We start from the raw sequence: 23,723 nt of genomic DNA, 5'->3' as shown, positions 1-23,723 counted from the left end.
CGGTGAGCCGCACCCGCTCTGGTGGTGCTGCGTTCACAATCACAAATTCCCCAAATCCCAAACGTCTCGACTAATAGTAAACGTGTTATAGCCGTGTAATTATTTTTAATTTTCCTCTAGAACGGCCACCTTCTTTAATTTACGACAAACTCTTAAGCAAATGCTAACATCCTACTAAGGCTGATTTGCAGCTGTTTACAAAGAAATTCCCGGTAAGATGTTTTCCTTTAGCATGTACGCTAGCTGTTTAGCTAACAAAACAACTTGGACTGTTTGCATGAACTTCCAACACACAGATACATTTATCCTATCAGTGTAGTCGCTAAAGAGACTGTTAGATCCGATAAAGTGTTGTGTTTTTTTCACTAACAGCTCTGCTCTCATCGAGTGGAAATAGCACGTTAGGTCATCTTTGAGTTATCTGTGAAGTACCTCAGCAACAAAACCTAACGTGATCTGTTGTTTGGTGCCAGTTCCCGTAGAAAAAATAGGATTTTAACTGAAGATGGCCTCTCGAGGGAAATCAGAAACTGGAAAATTGAGGCAAAATATGGAGGAACAACTTGACAGACTAATGCAGCAGCTTCAGGACCTGGAGGAATGCAGGTGTAGTACAGAAAAAGAAAAACAATAAACTCCTCTTGTGTGCTTTTTGTATATGAAAATCTGGCATGCAGTACCTGAAGAATAACAAAGACAATAAAAAACAGTGAGTAAACAAATGCTTCTCTATTCTTTTGTTGTGTCTCAGTTTTGATTCCTTCATTTGTTTATTCCAGAGAAGATCTGGATGAGGAAGAATACGAAGAGACAAAGAAGGAAACTTTGGAGCAGCTGGGTGAATTCAATGACTCCTTGAAGAAAATAATGTCAGGAGATATGACACTTGTGGATGAACTCAGTGGGATGCAACTGGTATGGACAATTAATGTGCTACTACTGTGTATTAGGAGTGCATTAAATAGGTTATAGCACATTGATTAGAAAACTGTTGATTAGTAAAATGTCAGAACGTTCAGATGTTTCTGTCTTCATCAGGCGATCCAAGCTGCCATCAGCCAAGCCTTCAAAACCCCGGAGGTGATACGACTTTTTGCTAAGAAGCAGCCAGGACAGCTGAGAAGCAGACTGGCAGAGGTTTGCAATGTCAAATATATATTGTATAATACACACACACACACACACACAGAGTTGTGGTAAGAAGTTTACACACCCTCATCATGTGCATGAATATCATGTTAATTTGGGGCATTTAATGATTTCTTTGATGTTTCATTTTTACTTTCTATATGACTTCTTTTTTATCTTTAATGACTTGGAAAAACATGAATTGTGTGCACAAGATTGAATTTAATTTGGATTTTCTCGAAACCATACAGGCTCAAACATAAACATACATTCCCACTAATATTTGATCAAATTGTCATCTTCACTTTTTCTTAACATCAACAATCTTCTGGCATACTTCTTGCTGGATATTTGACCGATCTTCTCGGCAGTGTTGGCAGAATCCATTTAAATTGGTCGGTTTCCTGGCACAGACACGACTTTTAAACGCAGTCCATACATTTCCACAACAAGGATTGGGTCGGGGCTTTGGGAAGGTCATTCCAAAAGCTTAATGTTAGCCTGTTTTATCCAAACTGAAACCAGTTCTGATGTGTGTTTGGGATTATTGTTCTGATCATGTGTTGTGTTCATCTGAGGTGAAGTTGAAGAATTTAGAGGTATTCCTCATCCTTCATTATTCCATCCACTTTGTCCACTTATTGAAAGATTTAAGTGAGTGCATGTCTATATTTAAGCCTATTATTTCACCCTGTGTGGATTGGAGGACATCCCCCAAAAATTCAAACTTGTTTTAAAATTCTTCTTGTTTAATATCATGAAAGATGTTTGCTGTGAAATCGTTCCACTCTGGAAGAACAGTTCAAAGAAATTATCAAAAGCCCCAAATTGCCATGATTGCACACACATTTCTGACCACAACAGCAGAGTTCAGTCACACCTCAGTGTTTATGTGCGGATTCATTTGCCTGACAATTTCCCGACCGGTGTGTGGCATACTGTGCAGATGGACCGCGATGTGATGGTGGGAAAACTGTCACGGGACGTGTACACGCAGCAGAAAATGGAAATCCTCACTGCCTTGAGAAAACTGGGGGAGAAGGTGAGGAGCACTCAGAGCACACATGATTATCCACAGAGTCGAGGATGATTCAGCGGCTTGTGCTACGTAAAGTCTGAACTGATTCATTTCAGTCATGCAGCCCTCACTAGCTGCCTCAAATGTTTCCTTTCATTCATGTTGTAATTATGTGACAGCTCACCCCAGAAGACGAGACCTTCCTCACTGAAAACGCCACAGCGACCCTGAGCCAGTTTGAAAAAGTGACTGCAAACCAAGGTGAGCATAAAGATGATTTTACTACAAAACTGATACTTTCTCACAGATATTTCTGTTGACCTCATTTTGCTTTCCTTTTTTCAGGGTCTGAAGACAAAATAATGGCTTTGGCTAGCTCTGGTGTGAAAACAAAGTCATAGCAGTTCTGCAAAAAAAAAGTGTGTTTTTAATTAAGACAAAAATGTGCCATCCGATTATGGATTTTCTAAACAATCAGTGCGCTTTTAAGTGCTACTGCAGACGCTGACACTTTTAACAGTATTGTTTTATATGTACACATCAATCTTTGTAAATGTCTTTTAATCGTCCAGATAAAGTGTAAAAATGTATTTTAGGTAAGAGCGTGTGATTTGCTAAAAGGTGCGTGAATGTAGAGGACGGCGCAGACAGTTTGTTATTATGATCGTGTGGTTTGTGCAGTGATTCTTTAATCCAAAAATTCAATATTCAATAGTGCTGTTTTTAGGATGTTTTCCTTCAGGGTGTATTTTTATTTCAGCTAAAACTGTGCCGTCTGCGGGACTCTGAATAAAATAATAGAAACACTGCACGTGCCAGGACTACAGCGCTTCAGATGATCGGATCTGCCTCGATTAATATGTACACTATAACCAATTTACAGTTGCATTTATAGATGAATACATTTGTAAACCACTTGTGTGCAGGTGAGATGTAGAGTCTGATGATATCTTCAGTAAAACTTGACGAGTCTTTCGCCAGTTTAGTTGAAATGTGCTGAGTCTGCAGGGTGGATTAGAGCAGCCGTCGTCCAACAATATGAGACTCATAAAGTTTTATTAATAGTGTGGGTCTTCTGTCTGTTCATGGAGAAAATACAAAGATTTTACAGGATGACGTAATGAATTGAGACACTTTACCACTATTCAGTGTCACTTGGGTGTTTCCATTATTTTAATGAGTCCTCTATGCATTTATTATCATGCAACTCAAACTGATGACTGTAGTTTCATGTTGACAGTGATGAAGTTTGATGCGAGTTTAAAAACTATCAGAGTCTGTGTAGAAGTGAATGTCACAATGTTTACAGCATTAATCTTGATATTCTTGCTACTTTTAATGTGAGTACAAAGAAAACTAACAACAGGCTTCATGTTTTATTTCCCACCATGTACACGCACCTGCCACTATGTACACCTGTTCAGCTGCTCATCAGCATTAATATTTTATCAGCCAATCACATTGCAGCAACTTAATGCATGTAGGCATGTTCGCATGGTCAAACAGAGTACCAAAATGCTGATTTAAAGTGACTTTGAATGTGTCATGGTTGTTGGTTTGGGAAAGCGTGCGATATTTGGATGGTAGGCTCAGAATTTAGCGTGAACAGTATAAAAGCATGGATCTGATTGGGCTGCTGCTGGTGGTGTAATGGTGTGGGGGATATTTTCCTCACACATTTTGGGCATCAAATAAACACCACAGCTTACCTGAGTGTTACTGCAGGCCATGTCCATCACTTTATGACCACCATGTATCCGTCTTGAATCTTTGCCGAAAGAATTAAGGTAATTCTGAAGGCAAGGAGGGTCCAACTTGATACTAGCAAGTCAAATCTAATAAAGTATCTCATGAGTGTATACACTGTTACACTCATTGATGCTCATTTTAAACATGGGCAAAGTCTGAAATAATGAGATTGGCAAACATACATGTCGTCCCGGAGTGCCTAAAGCTTTGGCTTCAAACTGCTCTCAAGGTTCATTTCAGACAGTTTTCAGATCTTGTCTCTGTATGATGTCACTGAGAGTGGGTATCATAAATATGCTCTGAGCACAGGAGGCCCACCCACCTGCTGTTCAAACCCGTTTTTGAGGGGCAGCCAATTCTAAGAAAGGGAACTGAGAAATATACCCAAGCATTAAGGCCTTACTGGTATTACTGGTGGTTCTACTATACACAGTTTGAAATGTGAATCATGCAAAGCAGCCCTGGTAGAGCGCACGAATAAAGGCATGGAGTTGAAAAGGAGCATAAATCCACCAGCTCTATATTTTATCGTGGAGCTGTAGCAGATCTCCGTTTCACCACCAGAGGGCAACAATGCTCAATATTTAAAAAGAAAAGACTCACAGCACCACCCAGGGTGTGTTCCCATGCTGTGCACCGGAACCATGTTTACACTAGAGAATACAATGAAGGAAAACAAGAGCAGACAGAAGTTATACCCCATCTCATCTTCCTTTATTTTGTTTACGAGCAAGCATCAACCTCACTACATTTGCCTTTCAACTGGTAGAAAAGAGAGCAGCTCCAACAAGCACAAAGGAAACATCCAACCACGCTGAAAACACCGTCACCGTCCATTTTGAGCAGACTTTAAAACAAAGAAAAAAAAAATTTCTGGAGTGTCATGGATGTGTGAAACAGACAATCTGAGAATCAGTAGTGTATCACGTCTCCTTTCTCACTCCGGTCTCATAGGCCCACGTGGAGCGTACACACACACTTGTGGTTCATGCAAAGTCAATATACCCCCACCCACCTGTCCATCCACCCACCCTTCCTTACTTCATCTTGATGTTGTTACAGTATGGTTGCATTTCAGATTGTTAGGCAGTGACATTCATTGGGGGCGCACCAGAAAGCACACAACCCGAAAAACGAGATGCTAGTTAACCTTTCAACTGTAGCTGAAATGTGGACATGAAGTGTTTGACACAATGAAACCGTGAGAATTGCGTCACCGACAGGCATATATACTCTTGTGAAATTTCATGCTGCCCTCAAAAAAAAATTAAAAAAAAATTGTTTCTCAACAGCTCAAGCAACAGGACACTGTTAAAAAGAAGAAAAAAGAAACTCACCTTCCACTATACACAAATAGGTCAGTATACACGCTGTATGCTGCCAAAGCAATTTCATAATGTACATCTTTTAAAGGTGGATTCCGTCAATATGATTTTTAAGTACAATATCTATAGAAGATACAATGTGGATCATCTACTCTACACATCAACAAGGACACGTGACATCTATGTAAAATGTTTTCACCTGTAATAAAACTAGCGTCGGCCTATTATCGCGACAAACTGAGAGAAAACGTCTCCCCAGCTACGAAAGAAATCTAGCATTAAAAATAAAAATAAAAGAGCACGGATAAGTGTGTTTGTTAGACCAGCTAATTACGCTATGATCGGCAAAAGGCACTCCCATCTCAGCCGGCTCAGACCTGGCGCCCCCCCTTTTTAATTTTATTTTATTATTATTTTTTTTTTAAGTTTTTTAGTTTTTTAAAACAAGCCAAAGTCATCATGGAAGGGAGACTGTTCACTACGTTTCAAATGCACACCTATTAAAAAAAAAATCAAATAAATCAAATGGATTCACTGAGCTGAAAACAAAAGTAGCCTGGAAACTTTTTACATCAACAATAATAAGCGTTGAAGGTGTTTTTAATCAATTTTGGCCTCTGAAAACGGATTTGCACACATAGACTTTTCCAATCCCGATAATGCCATTTTCTGCACAATCCAATGCCCCAAACATGGTCGTAATAAATGCAGGTTTGGGAAACGCTTATATTTTACTCTGTACCCCCCCATAAAAGACGAACACTAAAATCGTTCAGTGTGACGGCACGTTTTTATCTGGTCTGGTGAAAGATTATATACAAGTTATGGACAACAGTGTCTGAGAGGAGACATGAGGCTGGACACACTTTCCCAATCGTAAGCTTCATACTAATACCCGAAGGAAAAATAAGTTTACCAAATGTAAACAAATATCTTTGAACAACTCTACAGTACAGTTTCATGTACAATAAAATCTAGTGGTCTACTGCAAAAAAATATCTCACTTTAAGATTCAAAGATTCATTTTTAAAGTGTTTTCCTGCTGAAGCAGCAAACAGTTTAAAATGTACCTCATACAGGCTATGTATTATTATTTTAGGTAAAATAGCCATGCCATGAAAAGAAAAAAAAAAACATTGCCAGCAATTCAACAATTCAGCCAGTCTCCACTAAAGCTCATAAACATTTTCTTTCAGTAGCTTGAAAGGGTTTCTCCTTGAACCACAACAGGGACTGGGACAGGGACAAAGGTTTTAAAGCTGCTGAGGACATTTTAGTACCCTTATTTTCACCACGAACGGCACTGCTGAGCCGATCTTTGTGATTCCACATGACATTTTCTGAAAGTGAAAGAAGATTCCCTCTGTAGTGTACGTCAGTGAGATCTGCTGGGAATGAAATAACACTAAAGCCAGGAGTAGAGCGTTGCCACGCGTGCAAGCGAAGCAAAAGCATCATGTGAAGCTGAAACCGTCAACTAAGTCCTCTGCCTACGAGAAAGCAAAAGAAACTACTTTACTCCTCGCAAAAGATTAAAGAAAAAGGGACGAAATGGACACCTTTTTGTCATGGAAACCTCCGCTGAACAGTCCTCGGTTTCGCATCATGAAGCGAGACATTTTGTACAAGCGTGATGGAACAGCTTTTGCAGAAATTCAGCGGCATGCTGCGACAGCCTGTGTGACACAAATAGTCTACATTACATAATCGTAGATATTGGACCCCATTGATTAGGTCTTCACTAACACATTGACTAATTACATGGTTTCATTATATTTACAAAAATCTTTAAAAAGCAATTTATTTCTCTACACATGACTTCCCCAAAATTTCTCCATGCACTAAAAAGAAAAACAAAAAAAGAAATGGAAGAGGAAAATGCAGTCTACTTGTTAAAAGCATCATTTTCGATTCACTGTGGACTACAAGTCAAGAAAACCCAAGTCGGAGCTAGTTGTGAGTTTAGCAAATAAATCTACAAGCATTAGCAAAGAATATACATCAGGAGAAGCGATTACTCTGCTCTTCAAAGCCGTACATCTGAGAGAAAACAAACAAAGTGCAGGGTTGGCTTCCTCACACAGTTCCAATGTAAGCCAGGTTTTCCTGGGAATTAAAATATAATAAATTAAAAAAAAAAGTCAGCAATCTGGTGATGACTACACTACACTGAGTACCACCACTAAGATAACAACAGGAAAACCTTGACCATATATACGCTGAAGGGACTTTATGTTTCTCCTTTTCTTGATTTTTTTATTTTTGTTAAGTTTTTACATCATGGCTCCTAGACATGAAACTGCAGGGAGTGCTGTGTTTGTGAGTGTGTGTGTGAGGGAGGGAGTATGAGTGAATTTCTGATGTGTGTGTCGGGAGCTCTTGTTTGGGTGTCTTGTGTGTGTTTAGTAGGTGAGGGTGGAGTCGTCCCACTCCAGCTGCTGCTGTCTGCTGGCCCCCTGCTGGTCCTCCGGCTCGCCGCCCTCCTCGTCTTCGCTGCTCTCTGACTCAGCGCTCGTGATGTCATCTTCTTCCTCGCCGTCCTCGCTCTCCTCCTCCTCTTCCTCCTCCTCCTCGCTGCTGTGCTGGTCCTCGTACGTCTGCATTAGTGACAGCGAGAGAAAAGATGGAGACTGTGACTGTGGGCACTCATTTTGTCATCTTAAATACTCAATTACTTAAATTGGGCGACCAGGGGGGTTCAGGGGGTTGGGAAGCTCATCTTGTAACCGGAAGGTTGCCGGTTCGATCCCCAGCTCTGTCTGTCTTGGTCGTTGTGTCCTTGGGCAAGACACTTCACCTACCGCCTACTGGGCGGACGGCGCGATATGGCAGCCTCGCTTCTGTCAGTCTGCCCCAGGGCAGCTGTGGCTACAACTGTAGCTGCCTCCACCAGTGTGTGAATGTGAGAGTGAATGAATAGTGGAATTGTAAAGCGCTTTGACGGTCTCGAAAAGCGCTATATAAATGCAATCTATTATTATTATTAAATCCGTGTTAGAAAAACTTTATACAGATCATGGCTTTGTTGAGCACCGTGCACGTTACCTTCCTGTTTCACATCATTTTCATGTATGTAACTGTGTTTGGACAACAACAAGCAGCCTCTGCTAATCTGACAAGTGCAGGCTCCTTTAGATGTTTTCTAGCAAAGACTAATCTGGCCTTCTTATTGCTCCTTGTTGTAAATCCTCTACATTCCCATTTATGAAGACGTCTCTTGATTATAGACTCTTCACAATAATACGCCTACCTCCTTAAGATTTTGTTAAACACTTGGAATAAGCTTCACGTCTTTCATCTGCAAAACTTGAGCTAAGTCTGCCCTTCAATCACATCTTGTTTGCTTAAAATCCTCTGTGGTGGTGACAAAGGTTTATCACGTCCACTGTTCTGAATTTCACACATTAGAAAATACTGGGACCATTAGACACAATAAAAAAACCCAACAGTCATAGCAGTGAGCCTTTCAAGGTAAACTCGATGTCATTGAACTGTGCACATGAGACACATTAACCAAACCTAAATAGATTCGGACATTTCAAGTACACTTTGATGTAAATATGACGGAAGTTCAACACATCAGGTGAAAAGCTAACATGGGATGTAGATTAGCATTAAAAGGCAGCGATATACAATAAAACCACGGGAGAGGATTTAATGCACGTCTCTTATTGCCTTTGAGAAACGCTGCATTATCTCAATAACTTTCTCCTACGAACCAAATCCATTCAATAAAAATAACAATCCACTTTGAAAAAGTCATTTCCAAGATACTCAGGAAATTGAGCGTCTCGTTTCAGCTCTGTTTAACAAAACTGTTAAACAAAACAGAGCTACCAAAAAAGGCCATCATCTTTTAACAAATCTGTATGTCTCACTGGAGAGTTTGTATATGATCAGATTATTTTGGTCAAATGTGTAAAGTCTCATTCGGCAGGTGTGCTGTGGCAAACCACCTTTGTGATTTAGTCACAGCAGGATGGGAGTTAAAGCAAATTAAAACGTGGTAAATAATCGGTCCTTCTAACAAACAGTAAAGCAACAACGAGTAATTGAATGACTCAGAAAGACATGAATCTTCTTGTACAAATATATTCAGCCCACGAGCTGACTCATTCGCTTCATTTTGGGCTTTCGGGAAAAGAAGCTGCTTCCTTTCGTTTCATTCTTGTGCGTCAGTCAGGTAATGTGACTTACATATTTGCAACAGAGTCTCTCTCTCGTCCCCGCAAGGCTGCTAATTACAAGGGGCTCAGACAAAACTAGGACACAGTTTTAACATCACCCAGTTCGCATTAGCAGGCGAAAAGCTGTCTGGGCTACAGCCTAACACCAGCAGCGAAATTCTGTTAAACAGCTTTTCACCAGTTAATCACCATCATAATCATTTTTTTGTTGCTTATTTTGCTTCCCTGCTTCCTCCTCTCGTGTCGTTTTACCTCCATGGGGTTTACGGTGATGGTGAGGGCTGAATCGTCCCAGTCCATCTCGTTCTCTTTGCCGTTTTCCTGGTCCCTCATGGTGCGCTGGTGTGCAGCTCGGATGCGGAACACGCCCAGGATGATCATGAACACCAGGAAGCTGACGCACACCACGATGACGATGGTGGCAGCGCTCGGAACCACTATGAGGAGGTAAACCACATCAGGAAAAACACAGTGATTAGTTAGACGCAAAACAACACTTCACGATCAAATATGTGGAGACGCAGCTTCCACCGCTGCTTTGGCTTTATGGCGTGCTCCCAGCGATCTGTACACACAAGTGCTTTTGGCTGTTCAAGGTGTTGAGGCTGTTTTTCTTTAAATAGCTTAGCCCGTCTCGCGCCAACCTGCTCCACTTTCCATATTAGCAGGAAGAGCCCTCTCTGGTGCAGTGGCGAGCTTAGCGAGGCAGTCAGCTTAGAAGAATACAGAAGCCGGAAAATAAAAGGTCGTGCTCAGTGTGCACTGCCTGTACAGATGTCACAAACAGCGCTCAAAAGTAATCCCTAACTTGATCCATTAAAAAACAGACACACTACTAGTGTTTCATACATGCCCCACTTCTGCTTAGTAGGCTGTAATCCTCCTGCTTCATATCACAAATCTTTTTCTACAGCAACAATTAAGCTGATTACTGGTTTGATTATGATATTTAGTGTTGCATTCAACAGATAAACACACGATATTGCAGCCAATACTGAGGAAAAAAATAAACACTACTGCCCAATTTATTTTCCAGGCATCCTTAAATTAATTTTTGCAGGAAAGATTTTTATACTTTGATTTTGTGTCTTTTTCCACGTCGCTGAAACAGATACGTTTGATTTTTTCTTCTTTTTTTTGAAACTTCTCCATGTTTCAGTACCTGAGGCCTGATGAGCGTTGACCAAATTATGCCCAGACAGATCCACAGAGGCGTGATGGACAGGGTTGATGAAGTTGGGCTGCACCATGGCATTGTTGGCATGCTCCATGGGACTGGCTGTGTGGATTACATTAACCTAGAGAGAAATAAAGACCACACTTGAAGTGAGGGCACACAAGTATGTGGATAACACCAGGACAGGCTGGTCACGGTTCAGTGTGCACGTGACAAACGCTCAGACGTACCTCGACCTTAAAGTCGTTGCTGATGTAGCGACCATTGAGTTCAGAGCAGACCAGTTTAAATTTCCTGTCAAAGAGAGCCTCGGTGTGCCAGTTCTTGTAACGGATAAGGTGCAGGACCTGCTCGTAGTTGGCCATGGTGTTCACACCTGGACCGCAGAGAGGGGGGGGAAGTGTTAATGTTGGTGAAATGTACTATTCCAGATTTTTTATTTTTATTTTTTAAACCTTTAAGTCATTTTTCCTTCTTTAATCTCACAGAACTATCAGAGGTTTTGCAGAAACCAGGGCTATATGCTAGTTAAGGCTTCCTAGCCGAGCACGGTGGTCTGTACCGGTGATGACGAGCCCCATGTTGGATGAGCTCATCTCTAAGCTGCGCTGCTGCAGCTGGGACATGTCCACTTCAAGGCTCTCGTGCTCTCCGTCCAGCTCGTCTCCCACCACAGTCACTTCACACGTGTCCAGGTTGTGCATGATTTCCTCCGACACCACCGTCTCTTGGACTGAAAGAACAAAAGCACAAAATGATTGAGGAGAAAGATTTGGAGCACGCTTTTGAAATGCAGCAGTCTGTTGTGCCTGTAATGTATATTTGATGTTTGGCTTCACTCTCATCCGAAACCTGAAAATGAGGGGAAAACCCCTCCCCCAAAAAACGACAACAACAACAACAACAACAAAAAAGAATCAAATTTGTAGATGAAAATCTGAAACAGCACTCCTTCTCTATTTCTTCAATAACTGGCTGCCCTTTCCAAACAAATAGATAAATATTTGTGATTTTATTTCTGTTCAAATCAACAAAACAAAGTAATCTAAAGAACTGGAGTAAGAGAGAAAGATCCAGAACTGATGAGACATGCTAAAACGAGTCAACTACTGACATTATAGAATATGCAACGTGCTCTTTAGAAATGCTGGTAAACAGAGAATCCCGGCTCCAACAGTTAGAGTCCAATAAAACAACTACAGCAGATTTAGCAATGTTATTATACTTGTATATCAGAGAAAGTGATTTTATTATTTAAATCATAATGTTGTAATAGTCTGCATCCTCAGCTTGCTTATGAAACAAATTAATATTTCATGTATCTACTGCCTGTACCATTTGACTCTTCAAAGCTCCATTTTAATGACTCTTAATTATCTACCGTGTCATCTCTTGTTTGCGAGGTGTGTAAGGTGGGGCAGGGTAATGCAGGTGATAGCAGCAGAGCTCTGTAAGCCCTTTTGTCCCTTATGGCCTGCTGCTCACCGCAGGACGTCGTATCTCGTGGTATCTGTGTCAACCTCAGAGCTTGTCTATTGTGTCTCCTCCACTTAACTTATGTGCAAGCCGAACAGATGGCACCCTCCCTCTCGCTCTGTTTTTCCAATCCCTTCATCCCCCAAGCGTAATCCTCAACATAGACTGCTACTGTAGTTCTGCACAGACGTCTGTACTGTACACACCCTGTAACTGCAGAATCATTCACTGTCAAAGGTGCAGACAGGTGAGCGTTTAAAGGGAAATCAAACCAGTGAGTGTGTGCGCTCTATTTTTGTTGAGAGGACGACATAGTATGTGCACGGGCCTATGTGTGCAGACGGAAGACCAGCTGCTTTCTTAACAAGCACCTAAAGCTCAGGAGGTAAAATGAGAAGGTTGGTGGTTCGATCCCCAGCTCCTCCAGTCTGGATGTGCCTTAAATCACCCCAACACATCATCACTCTGTAATGCCATCAAGGCAATAATTACTATTACATATGCAGCCATGTTTAAATGGACAGGTACAGGTTAGCTCCTGTGTATATGCTAAATCCTTTTAGCATGATAGGAAGTTGCTTCAGAGTCCAGTGTGCACATCTCTTACCTGTAGGGTCATCGTCAGCTCCCTCTGCAGCTTCAGACTCCGTGTCGGCCTCCACTTCACGGGTGATGGTGCTCACAATGCGTAGCTCGGGGAACAGCGTCACTCCTTCCTGGCTCTCAAATTCAGCTGCACTGCGGGCAAAGTGGTCAATGCCGCTCAGGCTGATCTTGGGTTCTTCTGGTTGCAGCACCATCACGTAACCTTCAGCATCTGGCACCGTTACGCAGGACTCCTCGTTAAAGCACCTGTGAAATAGACGATTTTAAATGCTCAGAAATGTGATTTTCCTTCTGTCTTTTTTTTTTCCCAATCACGCTGCTGCTTCTCCCTATAGAAGAAAAGTGACAATCTGAATAGTTGGGAAGGTATGTGAACAAATTTGAGCCACCAACAGTGTGCGGCATAAAAGACAAAGGCCCTTATTTGTGCTCGTGTAGAAGCCTAAAGCTCACCTATCTGTACAAATGGCAAAATAAAATCGTTTCATCAGTTCTTGTGGGTATTTGTGTATTTTTATGCATCAAGCTGTTTGATGTGTAACAAATAAAGAACACATTCTTTCTTTTCACTGACATTAAATGTCACTTTGACTGCAACAACATATAAAAAGCTAATTTCAAATGTTCCTCATCAATTATAAAAATTTAACTGCCATCACAAGAAAAAATAAAAACAATTTAGTCTGATTACTCAGTCCGCGTCATAAAGCTGGGAGCTGATGCACATTTGTGCATGTGCAAATAAGATCAAATACTAAACGACTTCACCAACTGGAACAAATCTCACACTAGGCTCAGAACAACCACGAGAGCTTTGATATATTCATTTCATACTCGTGTATAAATCAGTAAAACTACTGCTGTTCTTACTGACTTTCCAGTGCTGCAGACATCAAAGAGAATAGAAAAGAAAGGGGAGGGGAAAAATGGATACTGCTCTTCAGTCTGTCATTCTCAAGCAGCAAAACACCTTGTGTTTATTCTCTTTGTTATGGGCATCAGGTAAAACTCTTGACCTCCATTTTACCTCAATAAACCATCCTTACATTTTAAGCAGCAGCAGAGAAGCTTTCTGAATGTCTATGAGGCAGAAAGGACCTGATTTATAAACAACACAGGGCTGCTGCTGCCAGCCAACAGATGAAGTGACAAGACAGAGGCCAAGCTGCGAAAACAATAAGTGCTTCTGGCTTCTTCTTCTTCTACTTACTTCACTGTGGTTGAGATACGCAGGTGCCTGATTCCAGGGGTTGGGAACTGGCGGGAGTTTAAGTAGGAGATGTGCTGCATGACCTTGTCAAAGGCATCGATGTCGTCACCTTCCACAGTCAGAGAGGACTGGTTAGGGTTGAATTCCACCTGAGAGAAGAAAACAAGGTGAGGGATTTGTGAATAACATGACTTGTGACTGATGCTGAGCTAACAAACATAAACAATCCTTTCCAGCATCAGTCCTGGAGAACCACTTAAAGTAATTCATTCAGCAAAAATGCAACTTTTGAGGTAAATATTCTCCAAAAGTTGCAGGTTTTAGATTAAAAATGGTTTGTTTTTTTATTTGGTTGGATGTTACGAACCACAGTTACTTGAGCGAGCTGTCAAATGATTTAAAATGAGCCTTCCTCTTAAAGATTCACAAACTCAAAGCTTTCTTTGCCCTCCTCACCTTGATAGCTGAAGCTACCTCCTCAGGCAGCTGCACGTCCAGTCCTTCTTTGCACGTGTACAAACAGTCGATCACCTTCTTGTTCTCCAGCTTGCCGGTGCGGATAATCAGCCCCGCTAGGTTACCGCGGAAAAACTGCGCCATTCGAGCATTTCCACCTGGTTTCCAAGACAACACATAGAAGTTATTTAGGGGGTAGATTTCACAGGCTTCACCTTTTCTGAGCTGGAGCTTCAAGCATGCTGTCTCACTGTACAAAGCTGGCGTGAATGGAGTTCATGCAAGTTAGTATGTGTGCCCTTCAAAAGGCCCGAAGCCCAAAGAGCAAGACAGGCAAATGATTGATGAGCTTATGCACGCCAGCGGCAGCATGCAACGCTTGCATTAAAAGGGTGAACGGCTTACTGTGGGAAAAGAAATGGCATCAACAGGAGAGAAAAAAAAAAAAAACTCAAAGAAGGGATTACGTAAGATAATGATGAATTAATCCTCTTTAGTCACCTCATTTTCACAAAATAACAGAGCCATCTTGAGGGCCGCAAAATGCTCATGATCTGAAATTTAGAGTCTTGACATTTCGAGAGAGGTACGCCACTCCTGTCTTCCAGCTACATCATAATGAGCATTAGTCTGCACCACTGCGGAGTCAGCGACAAACTACATCTCAAGGTCGCGTATTCATCCACTGATGTGTGTGCGCGCTTCTGCTGCAGGTTTGTTATCTGATACAGAGGAGTTACTGCTTCCAGCCTCAAGGTCAAGCTCTGAAAGAAAAGCCAGCATGGCTGAAAGGCTGCAGCTGGATCGGACTCTTGACTCGTTATAGATTTATTTGCGATCTGCTGGTGTATCAAATGTTGGGGAAAAAATAAAGAAATAAGGGGAAAATGAAAAGAAAAAAAAAACCCAACTGCGTAGCTTTTGCAGTTAGAAGAGAAAATAAAATACATGGGAGTCAGGCGCCACTGAACATCAATACTGCAACAAAACAAATTATTTTTGCATCTAGAATGTGTAGGAATCATTCTAGTCTTAATGGAATGAGGATGCAATTAGCATGGTGGGACATTGTGGACACATGGACATGTCTGAGGAGTAAGGGAAAGACGTGAGCAACCTGAACTGGGCTCAGAGACTGTCTCAGTGTCATTGTCATGTCCTGAGTTTTCTGTAAAGGATAGAAACAAGAGAGCAGGAAGAGACAGGGAGGAAGGTTGAGGATCTGGAGGAGAGATTCAGATGCTACATACGAGGTCACGTCATTAATATTACAAAGAGTTAATACGCCATTGGCTGAATATAAAGTAATAGTTTATACAAGATAGTTTATGTCATGTAGCATAAACACAGTTTTAACTCTTTCTAATAGAGTATCAAACACACAAAAGAAGAACTCACTTAGAAGAATTTGTGTTTCAATACAATGCATATAAATGATATAAATGTCAAAAAAGAGAGCTCTCCAAAAATCAGTTACACGGTTTACCTTGCCAGCAGGCACCAATCGTGAGCTGAGTTTCTATCTTGGAGGCGTGCAGTGGGTAGTCCTCTGTAACCAGGAAGGGCTCAAAGGTAGTCCCATCCACAAATACAGAAACAGTGGGGAACTCCACATTAAGCACATAGTGATGCCACTCTTTGTCACACACCTGGAAAGATGACAGCAGGAGGAGTGAAAAACTGAAATCTAGACTCTGCAGTACACTGAAACCTGATTTTTTTATTATTATTATTTTAACTTTATGTGCCGCCTCATGCTGTGCACTGGCACAAAGTTGAGTTTTGGAAGCAGCGGACCTGGTCGAGCTTCCAGTGGAACTCTGCGGGTTTATAGTTCTCTGCCTCAGATGGCTCCTGGCGTAGGAGAAAGATCAGCCTGCAGTTGTGGACGTAGAGCGAGTAGTGGTGTCTGTTCATCTCTGCAGAGAAGAAAACGACAGAAGAGATCAGGATGAGAAACTATAACTCTAAAATATTCAACAATTTCCCTTGTGGGATAAATTAAGTATCTGACTATCCATGGAAATGTGTAGCAATGTATTTGTAGAAAATATCTCAATCTTCTTAAAAAACCGTAACAAATGTGTTTTCTTGATGATTCTCCAGGTAAAACTGAACTCTTGTGCTCCAGCTCAGTGTCGAAATTTGTAATCTGTCAAAACACTAAGTGTTGAGAAGGTGTGGACTGAATACAGGCCCTTTTAGCAGCCTCTCTCTATTAAAAAAAAATCGCTATGTGGCTGTAATATGCACAGTGTGGTTTAGCAACGCCTTACTGGAATTAGCAAAACCTCAGGAGAAAACAGAAAACAATGCCTGGATGGGATTTTACAGACTGACGCAATACCTGTGAACATTATTTAGCATTAATGGTGCCCTCATATGTATGTAGCCATGCATCTAAAACATCAGTACAATGAGTGTGCTGATAGAAATGGATGGTCCTTAAATACCCTGATTCATGGATACATAGATTATGTATTTTTTTTTATTTATTTTTTTTATCTTGTCTTGCATCTTCACAATCACTCTTAAAATGCTGAACTATTTGCTCACATAGTCTCTCACAGAGTGGTCATCCTCTCCTTGTATCTGATTCTGAAAGATTCAACCTTTATGGGAAGGTTGTTGTTTTTTGGTAACCAATTAACACTTATTAGTACACCATCAAACTGACACAAAGGTGGTTGTAGCTAAGGAGGCAGACCAGGTCATCTACTAATCAGACGTTAGGTGGTTCAGTCCCTCACTGCTCTGCAAGCCAAAGTATCCTTGGGCAAGATACTGAACCCTAGGTTGTTCCTAATATGTTGATTGTAGTGTGAGCGTTAGATGCAAGTGTTTGCATGAATGCAGTTGTGAATGGTCTACGTTAGATAAAGTGCCCAAGTAGAGTAGAAAAACACCACATAAGAAACAGTCAATTTATCATTAACATGAAGCAAATAAAAATTTTAAAATATGGTTTAAATGATGCAAATACATTTCAGTTTTACGTGGTTCTGTAAAGCTAAAGCAAAATGAGATTCGTCTTTCTGTTCCAGACTCTACTGAACAAAGGTCACAAATGACCCATGATCTCATGGGTATGGGAGCTTCCTGTCCAGGCCACAGCCCTGATGTAATCCTCCTTATATAAGCAGCTGGGCTGAAGCTGATGAACTGGCTCCCCGTCACTGGCCACGGCAGAGACTTTACAGTCCGTAAGATCAAGGAGCTTGTGACCATGGAGAAAATTTACAACTACTGTCAAAATGGAAAGGTCAGCAAGCGCTCAGCGGGATGTGAGAAATAAATTAAAAAGGAATCACATTTCCATGTGTTAGACCACCTGCTGAGCACAAACACTGATTATAGCCTGAAGTTTCAATGGTAGGGTTTTTTTTGTTTTTAATCAGAGGATCTCTTCAGACACCATATGTGCACCAATAATCAGTATCCGCCAGATATTTTAATAGCACAGTTTTGAGATTAATGAGTCCATGTGCCATGCTTATTATATGTATGAAACAAGACACTCTGTCCTACAGAACTCTTCAAACCTTCTGTTCCAAGATTTTTATTAATATTTCACACCAGCGTTACAGTATTATTTAATCTTATCATGCCATTGGCGAATGGATGCACTTTATTACATTAGGAAAGGTGAAAATTGGGTAGTACATGTCATTTATATGCTAAAAACAAGGCATTTTTGCCTTTTGCTAGGTGGTTTATATGTAATGGTCTAGCATATATAATTAAACTTTTGTGGCTATTAGTATGATTTTACTGGAATTACAACAATAGGAACATCAAGGTGGTACAGTGGTTAGCACTGTTGCCTTATAGCAAGAAGGCTCCATTCCACTGTGTGGAGTTTGCATGGGTTTTCTCCGGGTACACTGGCTTTCTCCCACAGTCATGCAGTTAGTGGGGTTAGGTTAATTGTTGAATCTAAATTGCCCATAGGTGTGAATGTGAATGAGAATGATTGAGTGTCTCTATGTGTCCAGGGTACATCCTGGACAGACTGGCAACCTTTCCAGGGTGTATCTTATTATAAAGCTAAATCTTCAATTAAAGTGGACTGACAGGAAGATTTAATCTATACAGCGAGTCAGTTATCTTTTTCCCCCCTTTTTAACAGTTGAATAATAGTTGGAGCCTTTAAATACGCATGTTTATTTTATTCACAATAAGCTGTGACTCCTACCCGTTTTGTCAGAGTTGCAGAGGATGGTCTCCTTCTCGTGGGCCCCAGGGCCGTGTCTCATCCACACAGAAATGGTGAAGGGGTCCTTCAGGCTGGTGCTCACCATACCATTAGGAACCTTGATGGCCTGGGTGCCATTAAATTCAAACACCTGATCGCTGTCGTGGCCGTTATCGGTTGGCAGCCCTACGGTCCAGTTAGCAGAGCTGCTGGGAGCAGGGAGAAGCTCCACAGTGCCGGAGCTGGCTCCTAATAAAGAAAGATGGTATACTTACTTGTATGTGGCTCACAGAGTTATAAAACAACTACTGACAAGGACCATTTCCAGTTCCTTACCACACAACTTATGCAGAGACTTCTCAGAGTAGGTGTCACGATCACAGCCCTTTCCAATATGGTTGGTTTCCAGTTCAATACTGGCCTGGATGGACGTGATTGGCTCATCACAGGTCTCCAAGTGCATGCTGGGGAAAAGGGCCAAACTACCAGTGCCAGGCTCGTATTCAATCCTCTTATTGAAGCCTGAAAAAGAAGCAGAAAGAGTAAAAAGCATTAAAAGATGTCATTTAATTAAACGCCTTTTTAATACTAATCACTCATTAAGAAGTATTCCTCTTCTTTTGAGTTTGAATGAGGCCTTATAGTTTAAAGGAGTTCAATTATCCTTCTGAGCCTGTTTGGACTGCATCAGTGATCATTTATATTCAACACAAAAGACACAACTTAACAGTGATGGCTGGCGAGCTACAACAAAGGAGGAGAGCTTTCGTACCTTGCCAGCTGGGCTTGCAGGTGGGCTTGACGCTGATCTTCACCAGCACGTCCTCAGAGGCTCGGTTCTTTCCGCAGTCGTAGGCAGTCACGGTCAGTTTATACATGCGCTCTTTGCCATAGCTCAGTTTTTCTGTGTTCTTGATAAAGCCTGAACAGAACAGGTGGGGGGGAATGTAATTTTAATAGAAGGACCATTCTTTGTTTAACTTCAAAGCTGCGGCTGTGCTACAATTGGCAGAGGAATCGGTAGGTGTAGAAATCCTCAAAGCACTAAAACATTACGCGTTTCAAACAGAATTATAGAGTAAAGACTATTTAAAAAACAAAAAAGGGATTTATCGACAAGCCAAACAATAAACTGATGGACCACTCTTAGGATTCATAACATTTTGAATTGAGACGCTGTACTGAGAGTTATTTTCAAAGCTTTTGTGTATGCAGAGTCTCACAATTAAAGTGAAATTAAAGTGTCACATCACCGGTTCTCACTGATCTCCTCATATTTTCACCCATCTTTATTTATTTTTTTAGTTAGACATTATAATCGTCAGAGTTTGAAAACTGGGTCTTGACTTTTTCTATTTATTTTTTGTTAAAGATAAAAAGAAATCCTCTTAAAATCCGGCACTAATCACTGACCAGCTTGGTGACGTTCAAAGAACGCCGTCATTGTCTTGCAAACCGACAAGTTTGTGCTGAATTTTGAATGACGGCCCTGCAGCATCATCATTTAAACTAATCAATAGGCACTGTGAAGCGTGTCATTGCACTCATGAGTCTTGGGCGTGGGCTGCAGCTTTTTTCCAGTGGGCACAAAGACAAAGGCGCTATGTGAACATCCGTACCATCCTTGTCGATGGTGAAGGGCACATCAGGGGTCACAATCTCGTAGTTGCAGATTTGGCTAAACTGGAACGAGCAGTCGGCATCCACCGCCTCCACCTTCAGGATGCTGTCGTATTTCTTTCCCTCGATGACGGTGGCTTTGTAGGACTTCTCCTTGAACACTGGTGAATACTCGTTGATGTCGTTCACCTGGATGTGGACAGTGGCCCTGATAGGGAGATATTCAAGTTAGGACACTTTATCAGTTGGATAGTCGATGGTTTATTTATTTATGTTATTTTATTATGAAAATGAGACCTTACATGATCATCCTCATTCATGGATAACTAAGAAAATCCTGGAGTGGTTTAAAATAAAATCAATTCTTGACTTTAAGCGCTGACCTGGCTTTTGTTTGATTACTGCAGATGGAAAGAATAATCTTCTTGTGTTGAGTCAACTCTATTTGTAATCATTACTTCATCACTACTGATCTTTTTTGTTTTTGTTTTTTTGAAAAGGTGCAGCTTAATTTTCTGTTGACAGACAAATCAAATAACCATCTAATCATGACCCTTATTCCATTCATTCACGATTGGAAATCCTCACAATGCAGATGTGCATTCATGTCACCAAATGTTCATGGATAATTACACGGCTCATTCGGGAAAGGATTCCCTTGACAGTTCCCACAATCAGCATAAAGACTTAACAAAACGCAGCTTTTGATTTTATGCCAAAACCACATATTTATATTTGCACACTTGTGTGCTTGCTTTGCTTTGCTTTCATAACCCATTCGTCAGGGCAAATGCATCAGATTTGATGATGCATTTGAACCACAATCAGGATTTTTTACTTAAGAGACCTAAAATGATTTTTCTTTTTGTATTCCTTTATAGTAGCGTATGAACAAGTGATCACTGTGAGCCAAAAGCTGAGGCTTCCCACTGCTCTGTCATATTTTTTTTAGGTAGTTAAAAACATTTTATCTCAAAGAAAATGTGCTCAAATATAATTGTGCAACACTTTTAGTGCAGGGGTTAACTCACTTATGAGACTTCTTCATGTTGGCACCATCAGGACCCTCTCCACAGTCGTAGGCTTGGATGGTGAAGGTGTGCTCCTTCTGCAGCTCACAGTCCAGCTTGTCCTTTGCCCTGATAACCCCCTCTCCAGTGGACTTGTCCAGGACCACTGCCTCAAAAGGGACATTCTGCCCGTGGATCCTGAAGCCGCAAATCTCACCTGAACATGTTAAGAGCCAAAACAGAGCTTGCTCAGAATAACTGGTGACCGCTGTGAAATTTAAACGTCTAATGAAGCGATTAAGCAATTATATTAACCACAAAACAAATTAATTAAACGCCTCAAAAATAAACAAAATCAAATCAAAGTCAGCCACAGGTTTTGGGAGCCAGGGACTTGTAGATTGAGGTGCGTGGGGTCTGTGGAGGAAGCCCGTGTGGGTGAGTAGTTTGGGGGTGGGTGACATTACGTATCAGTACAGAGAGTGTATTTTCCAAGCCACTTGAAAACATTGCATCCAGTCATGCAGGCAGAAACTGAAAAAATGTGGACAGGCATTTCACAGGAGTACTTAAGATATTAAAAAAGTAAGTCATGAAACCAAGTTTAAAAGTAAGCATATAGAGCACAGTATATTTGTTGAGAATAAAAAAAATAACGTTACATCCTATCTCATGAGAGAAACAATATATAACACAAATTATAGGAACAAAAATTGAAATCCTTAACAATAGAGAAGATTGAGATTCAGCCATCCCGGCTTAAATGTCTGCAAAAGAAAAGAAAAGGGGGAAAAAAAGCCCAGACAACGCTTAATATTTTGGCACAATTTGAGAAAAGTCTTCCTGTGTAATTTTGCCTCTGACCCAAAACTACTGCAAAATGAATTGAAAAGAAAACCATGAAATCATAGAGAACTAAACCAGTACAAAAACAGTTTTCAAACAAAAACAAAAGTACTGGATGAGAACTGGGGTTAGAAATATCAACTTGCTTGACATCCACATCAAATGACAACTGCAGCCATGCTAATGGTAGAGATTAGTGGTGGAGAATTAGAAATCAAGAGATCCACTGAGGCAAAGATGCGATAACAGAAACTTTGCAGCAGAGAGAGTTTGCATTAGTTAACAATCTCAGCAATCTCACGTGAAGACTTAAAATGTCAGAAAGGTTCACAGGAGTCACTGGAATTGTGCAGCTATAACGAGGTCATTAACGGCCACAACCGAGCATGCTCGGTGCCTTTAAGATGGTTACACTTTAAGAAGGTTCAGCTTCTTAAAATACCAATTAGAGTTTCAATTTCTGCTCCAATTGCCGCATGTTAAAGAGGTTATAAAATAATCCTACACAGACTTTTAAATTGGAGTTGTGCAGAAAATTGCTTTAGCCTTCTGCTTTTTTTTCCCCCCTTTCTTTTTTTTTCCCGGGGAATTAAAAGGACCGAATTGGACAAAACGGCAAAGAGACTCAGAACTCCTGTTTTTTTTGTTGTTGTGTTATTTTAAAGCGGCTTCTGTTTCCTGCTGACAGCTGAAAAACTGTTAGGGTCTGCAAACTGCAATGGATGTCTCATGCACAGATATTTCTAAGAACAGTCAGCCCCCACATCACACTTTTCATCCAGCTGTTGGAACGGCAAAAACTTCAGGGTGAGAAAATAAAACGCAAGGTCAAGAAAACCAAATGGGGAGTTTACAGAGCATGAGCACGAGGAGTTTCTGTGTAAAAGTGTGGATGCTGGTTTTAGCGTTAGTGGGTTAATAGTAACAAGTAAGCACAAGGCAGAAGAAAGAGCCCAAGATCACCTTCTTCAGTGAGGGTCACCTCAAAACTCTCTACAAGGAAGGGAGACAAGATAAACCCAGATCAGTTCAGAGAAGAGTTAGAAGCTGAGAGATAACACACACAGAGGACAGGAAGATAATACACGCTAGCTAAAGGCTTACAATACCTCCCTCAGAGAAACAAAAAACATACTGCGAGTGGGGAATAAGGGCTACACCAGAGTAAACAAGTACTAAACAAGTTAAAAAAGCAAAAAGAATATATAATTAGAGGATAGTTTAGACAGTCCGTTTTAGACAAGTGTGGAAAGTCAGTCCCGTCACATTGAAATCATATTTCTTAAAACGTCACATTTACCATTTTCATTCATTTTTTAATATATTTTATATATTAAACTTTAAGACATGAAGATAAAGTAGCTTAGGAAAAACAAAATGACAACTTGTTTTGTTGCTTAGCTGACGTTTTCAATCTCTTTAACAGGTGAGCTGGGCCTTTGTTTGTACCTACTGAACAATTAGAAATGGATTTCACATTAGCCAGGGCAAGCTGGTACAGTGGATGGATGGAGGTGCAGCTAAAGTCTGACATGCAGTCGGCATTATGGCTGCTGAGTTTAACACACTTCTAACAACCAGCTCACATCAGGAGTTTAGGATTTCCTTAGCTTTTCATTTATCTCACAGGCCTCTCAGTTCAGATCAGGTCAGCAACCACAAGGATAGTTAAACATTTATCCTCGGCCTGCCTAGTACTAATTAAATACAGTGAGTAATC

General features: G+C 41.0%; 2 protein-coding genes across 5 annotated transcripts in view; one reads left to right on the top strand and one right to left on the bottom strand.

Annotated features, from left to right (window-relative positions):
• Positions 1–5: 5 nt before the first annotated feature.
• Positions 6–5,175, top strand: lzic (leucine zipper and CTNNBIP1 domain containing). The gene is made up of 7 exons (XM_084918391.1): positions 6–212; positions 474–606; positions 780–915; positions 1,039–1,137; positions 2,075–2,170; positions 2,326–2,407; positions 2,492–5,175. Exons 2-7 carry the CDS (start codon positions 506–508, stop codon positions 2,545–2,547), a joined length of 570 nt encoding a protein of 189 aa, XP_084774517.1. The 5' UTR covers positions 6–212; positions 474–505; the 3' UTR covers positions 2,548–5,175.
• Positions 4,588–23,723, bottom strand: part of clstn1 (calsyntenin 1) — a 36,727-nt gene continuing 17,591 nt past the window's right edge. The window contains exons 3-19 of one of the 4 annotated variants that reach the window (XM_084918383.1): positions 22,967–22,996; positions 21,179–21,374; positions 20,147–20,355; positions 19,300–19,449; positions 18,864–19,049; positions 18,528–18,776; positions 16,130–16,251; positions 15,819–15,981; positions 15,450–15,500; positions 14,333–14,490; positions 13,877–14,025; positions 12,668–12,912; positions 11,147–11,317; positions 10,815–10,960; positions 10,570–10,705; positions 9,660–9,844; positions 4,588–7,817 (exon numbers count right to left, since the gene is read on the bottom strand). In XM_084918383.1, coding sequence (XP_084774509.1) covers positions 7,623–7,817; positions 9,660–9,844; positions 10,570–10,705; positions 10,815–10,960; positions 11,147–11,317; positions 12,668–12,912; positions 13,877–14,025; positions 14,333–14,490; positions 15,450–15,500; positions 15,819–15,981; positions 16,130–16,251; positions 18,528–18,776; positions 18,864–19,049; positions 19,300–19,449; positions 20,147–20,355; positions 21,179–21,374; positions 22,967–22,996 — 2,741 coding nt within the window. In that variant the 3' untranslated portion in view covers positions 4,588–7,622. The remainder of the gene's footprint in view (positions 7,818–9,659; positions 9,845–10,569; positions 10,706–10,814; positions 10,961–11,146; positions 11,318–12,667; positions 12,913–13,876; positions 14,026–14,332; positions 14,491–15,449; positions 15,501–15,818; positions 15,982–16,129; positions 16,252–18,527; positions 18,777–18,863; positions 19,050–19,299; positions 19,450–20,146; positions 20,356–21,178; positions 21,375–22,966; positions 22,997–23,723) is intronic. The other 3 variants (XM_084918385.1, XM_084918384.1, XM_084918386.1) reach the window with 3 other exon arrangements.

Source organism: Perissodus microlepis, chromosome 20 (assembly GCF_051167445.1).
Source record: "Perissodus microlepis isolate ML-2025 ecotype Zambia chromosome 20, ASM5116744v1, whole genome shotgun sequence".
Taxonomy (NCBI): domain Eukaryota; kingdom Metazoa; phylum Chordata; class Actinopteri; order Cichliformes; family Cichlidae; genus Perissodus; species Perissodus microlepis.
Note: the sequence above shows the minus strand (reverse complement) of the source record. Positions and strands in the feature narration are given on the sequence as shown.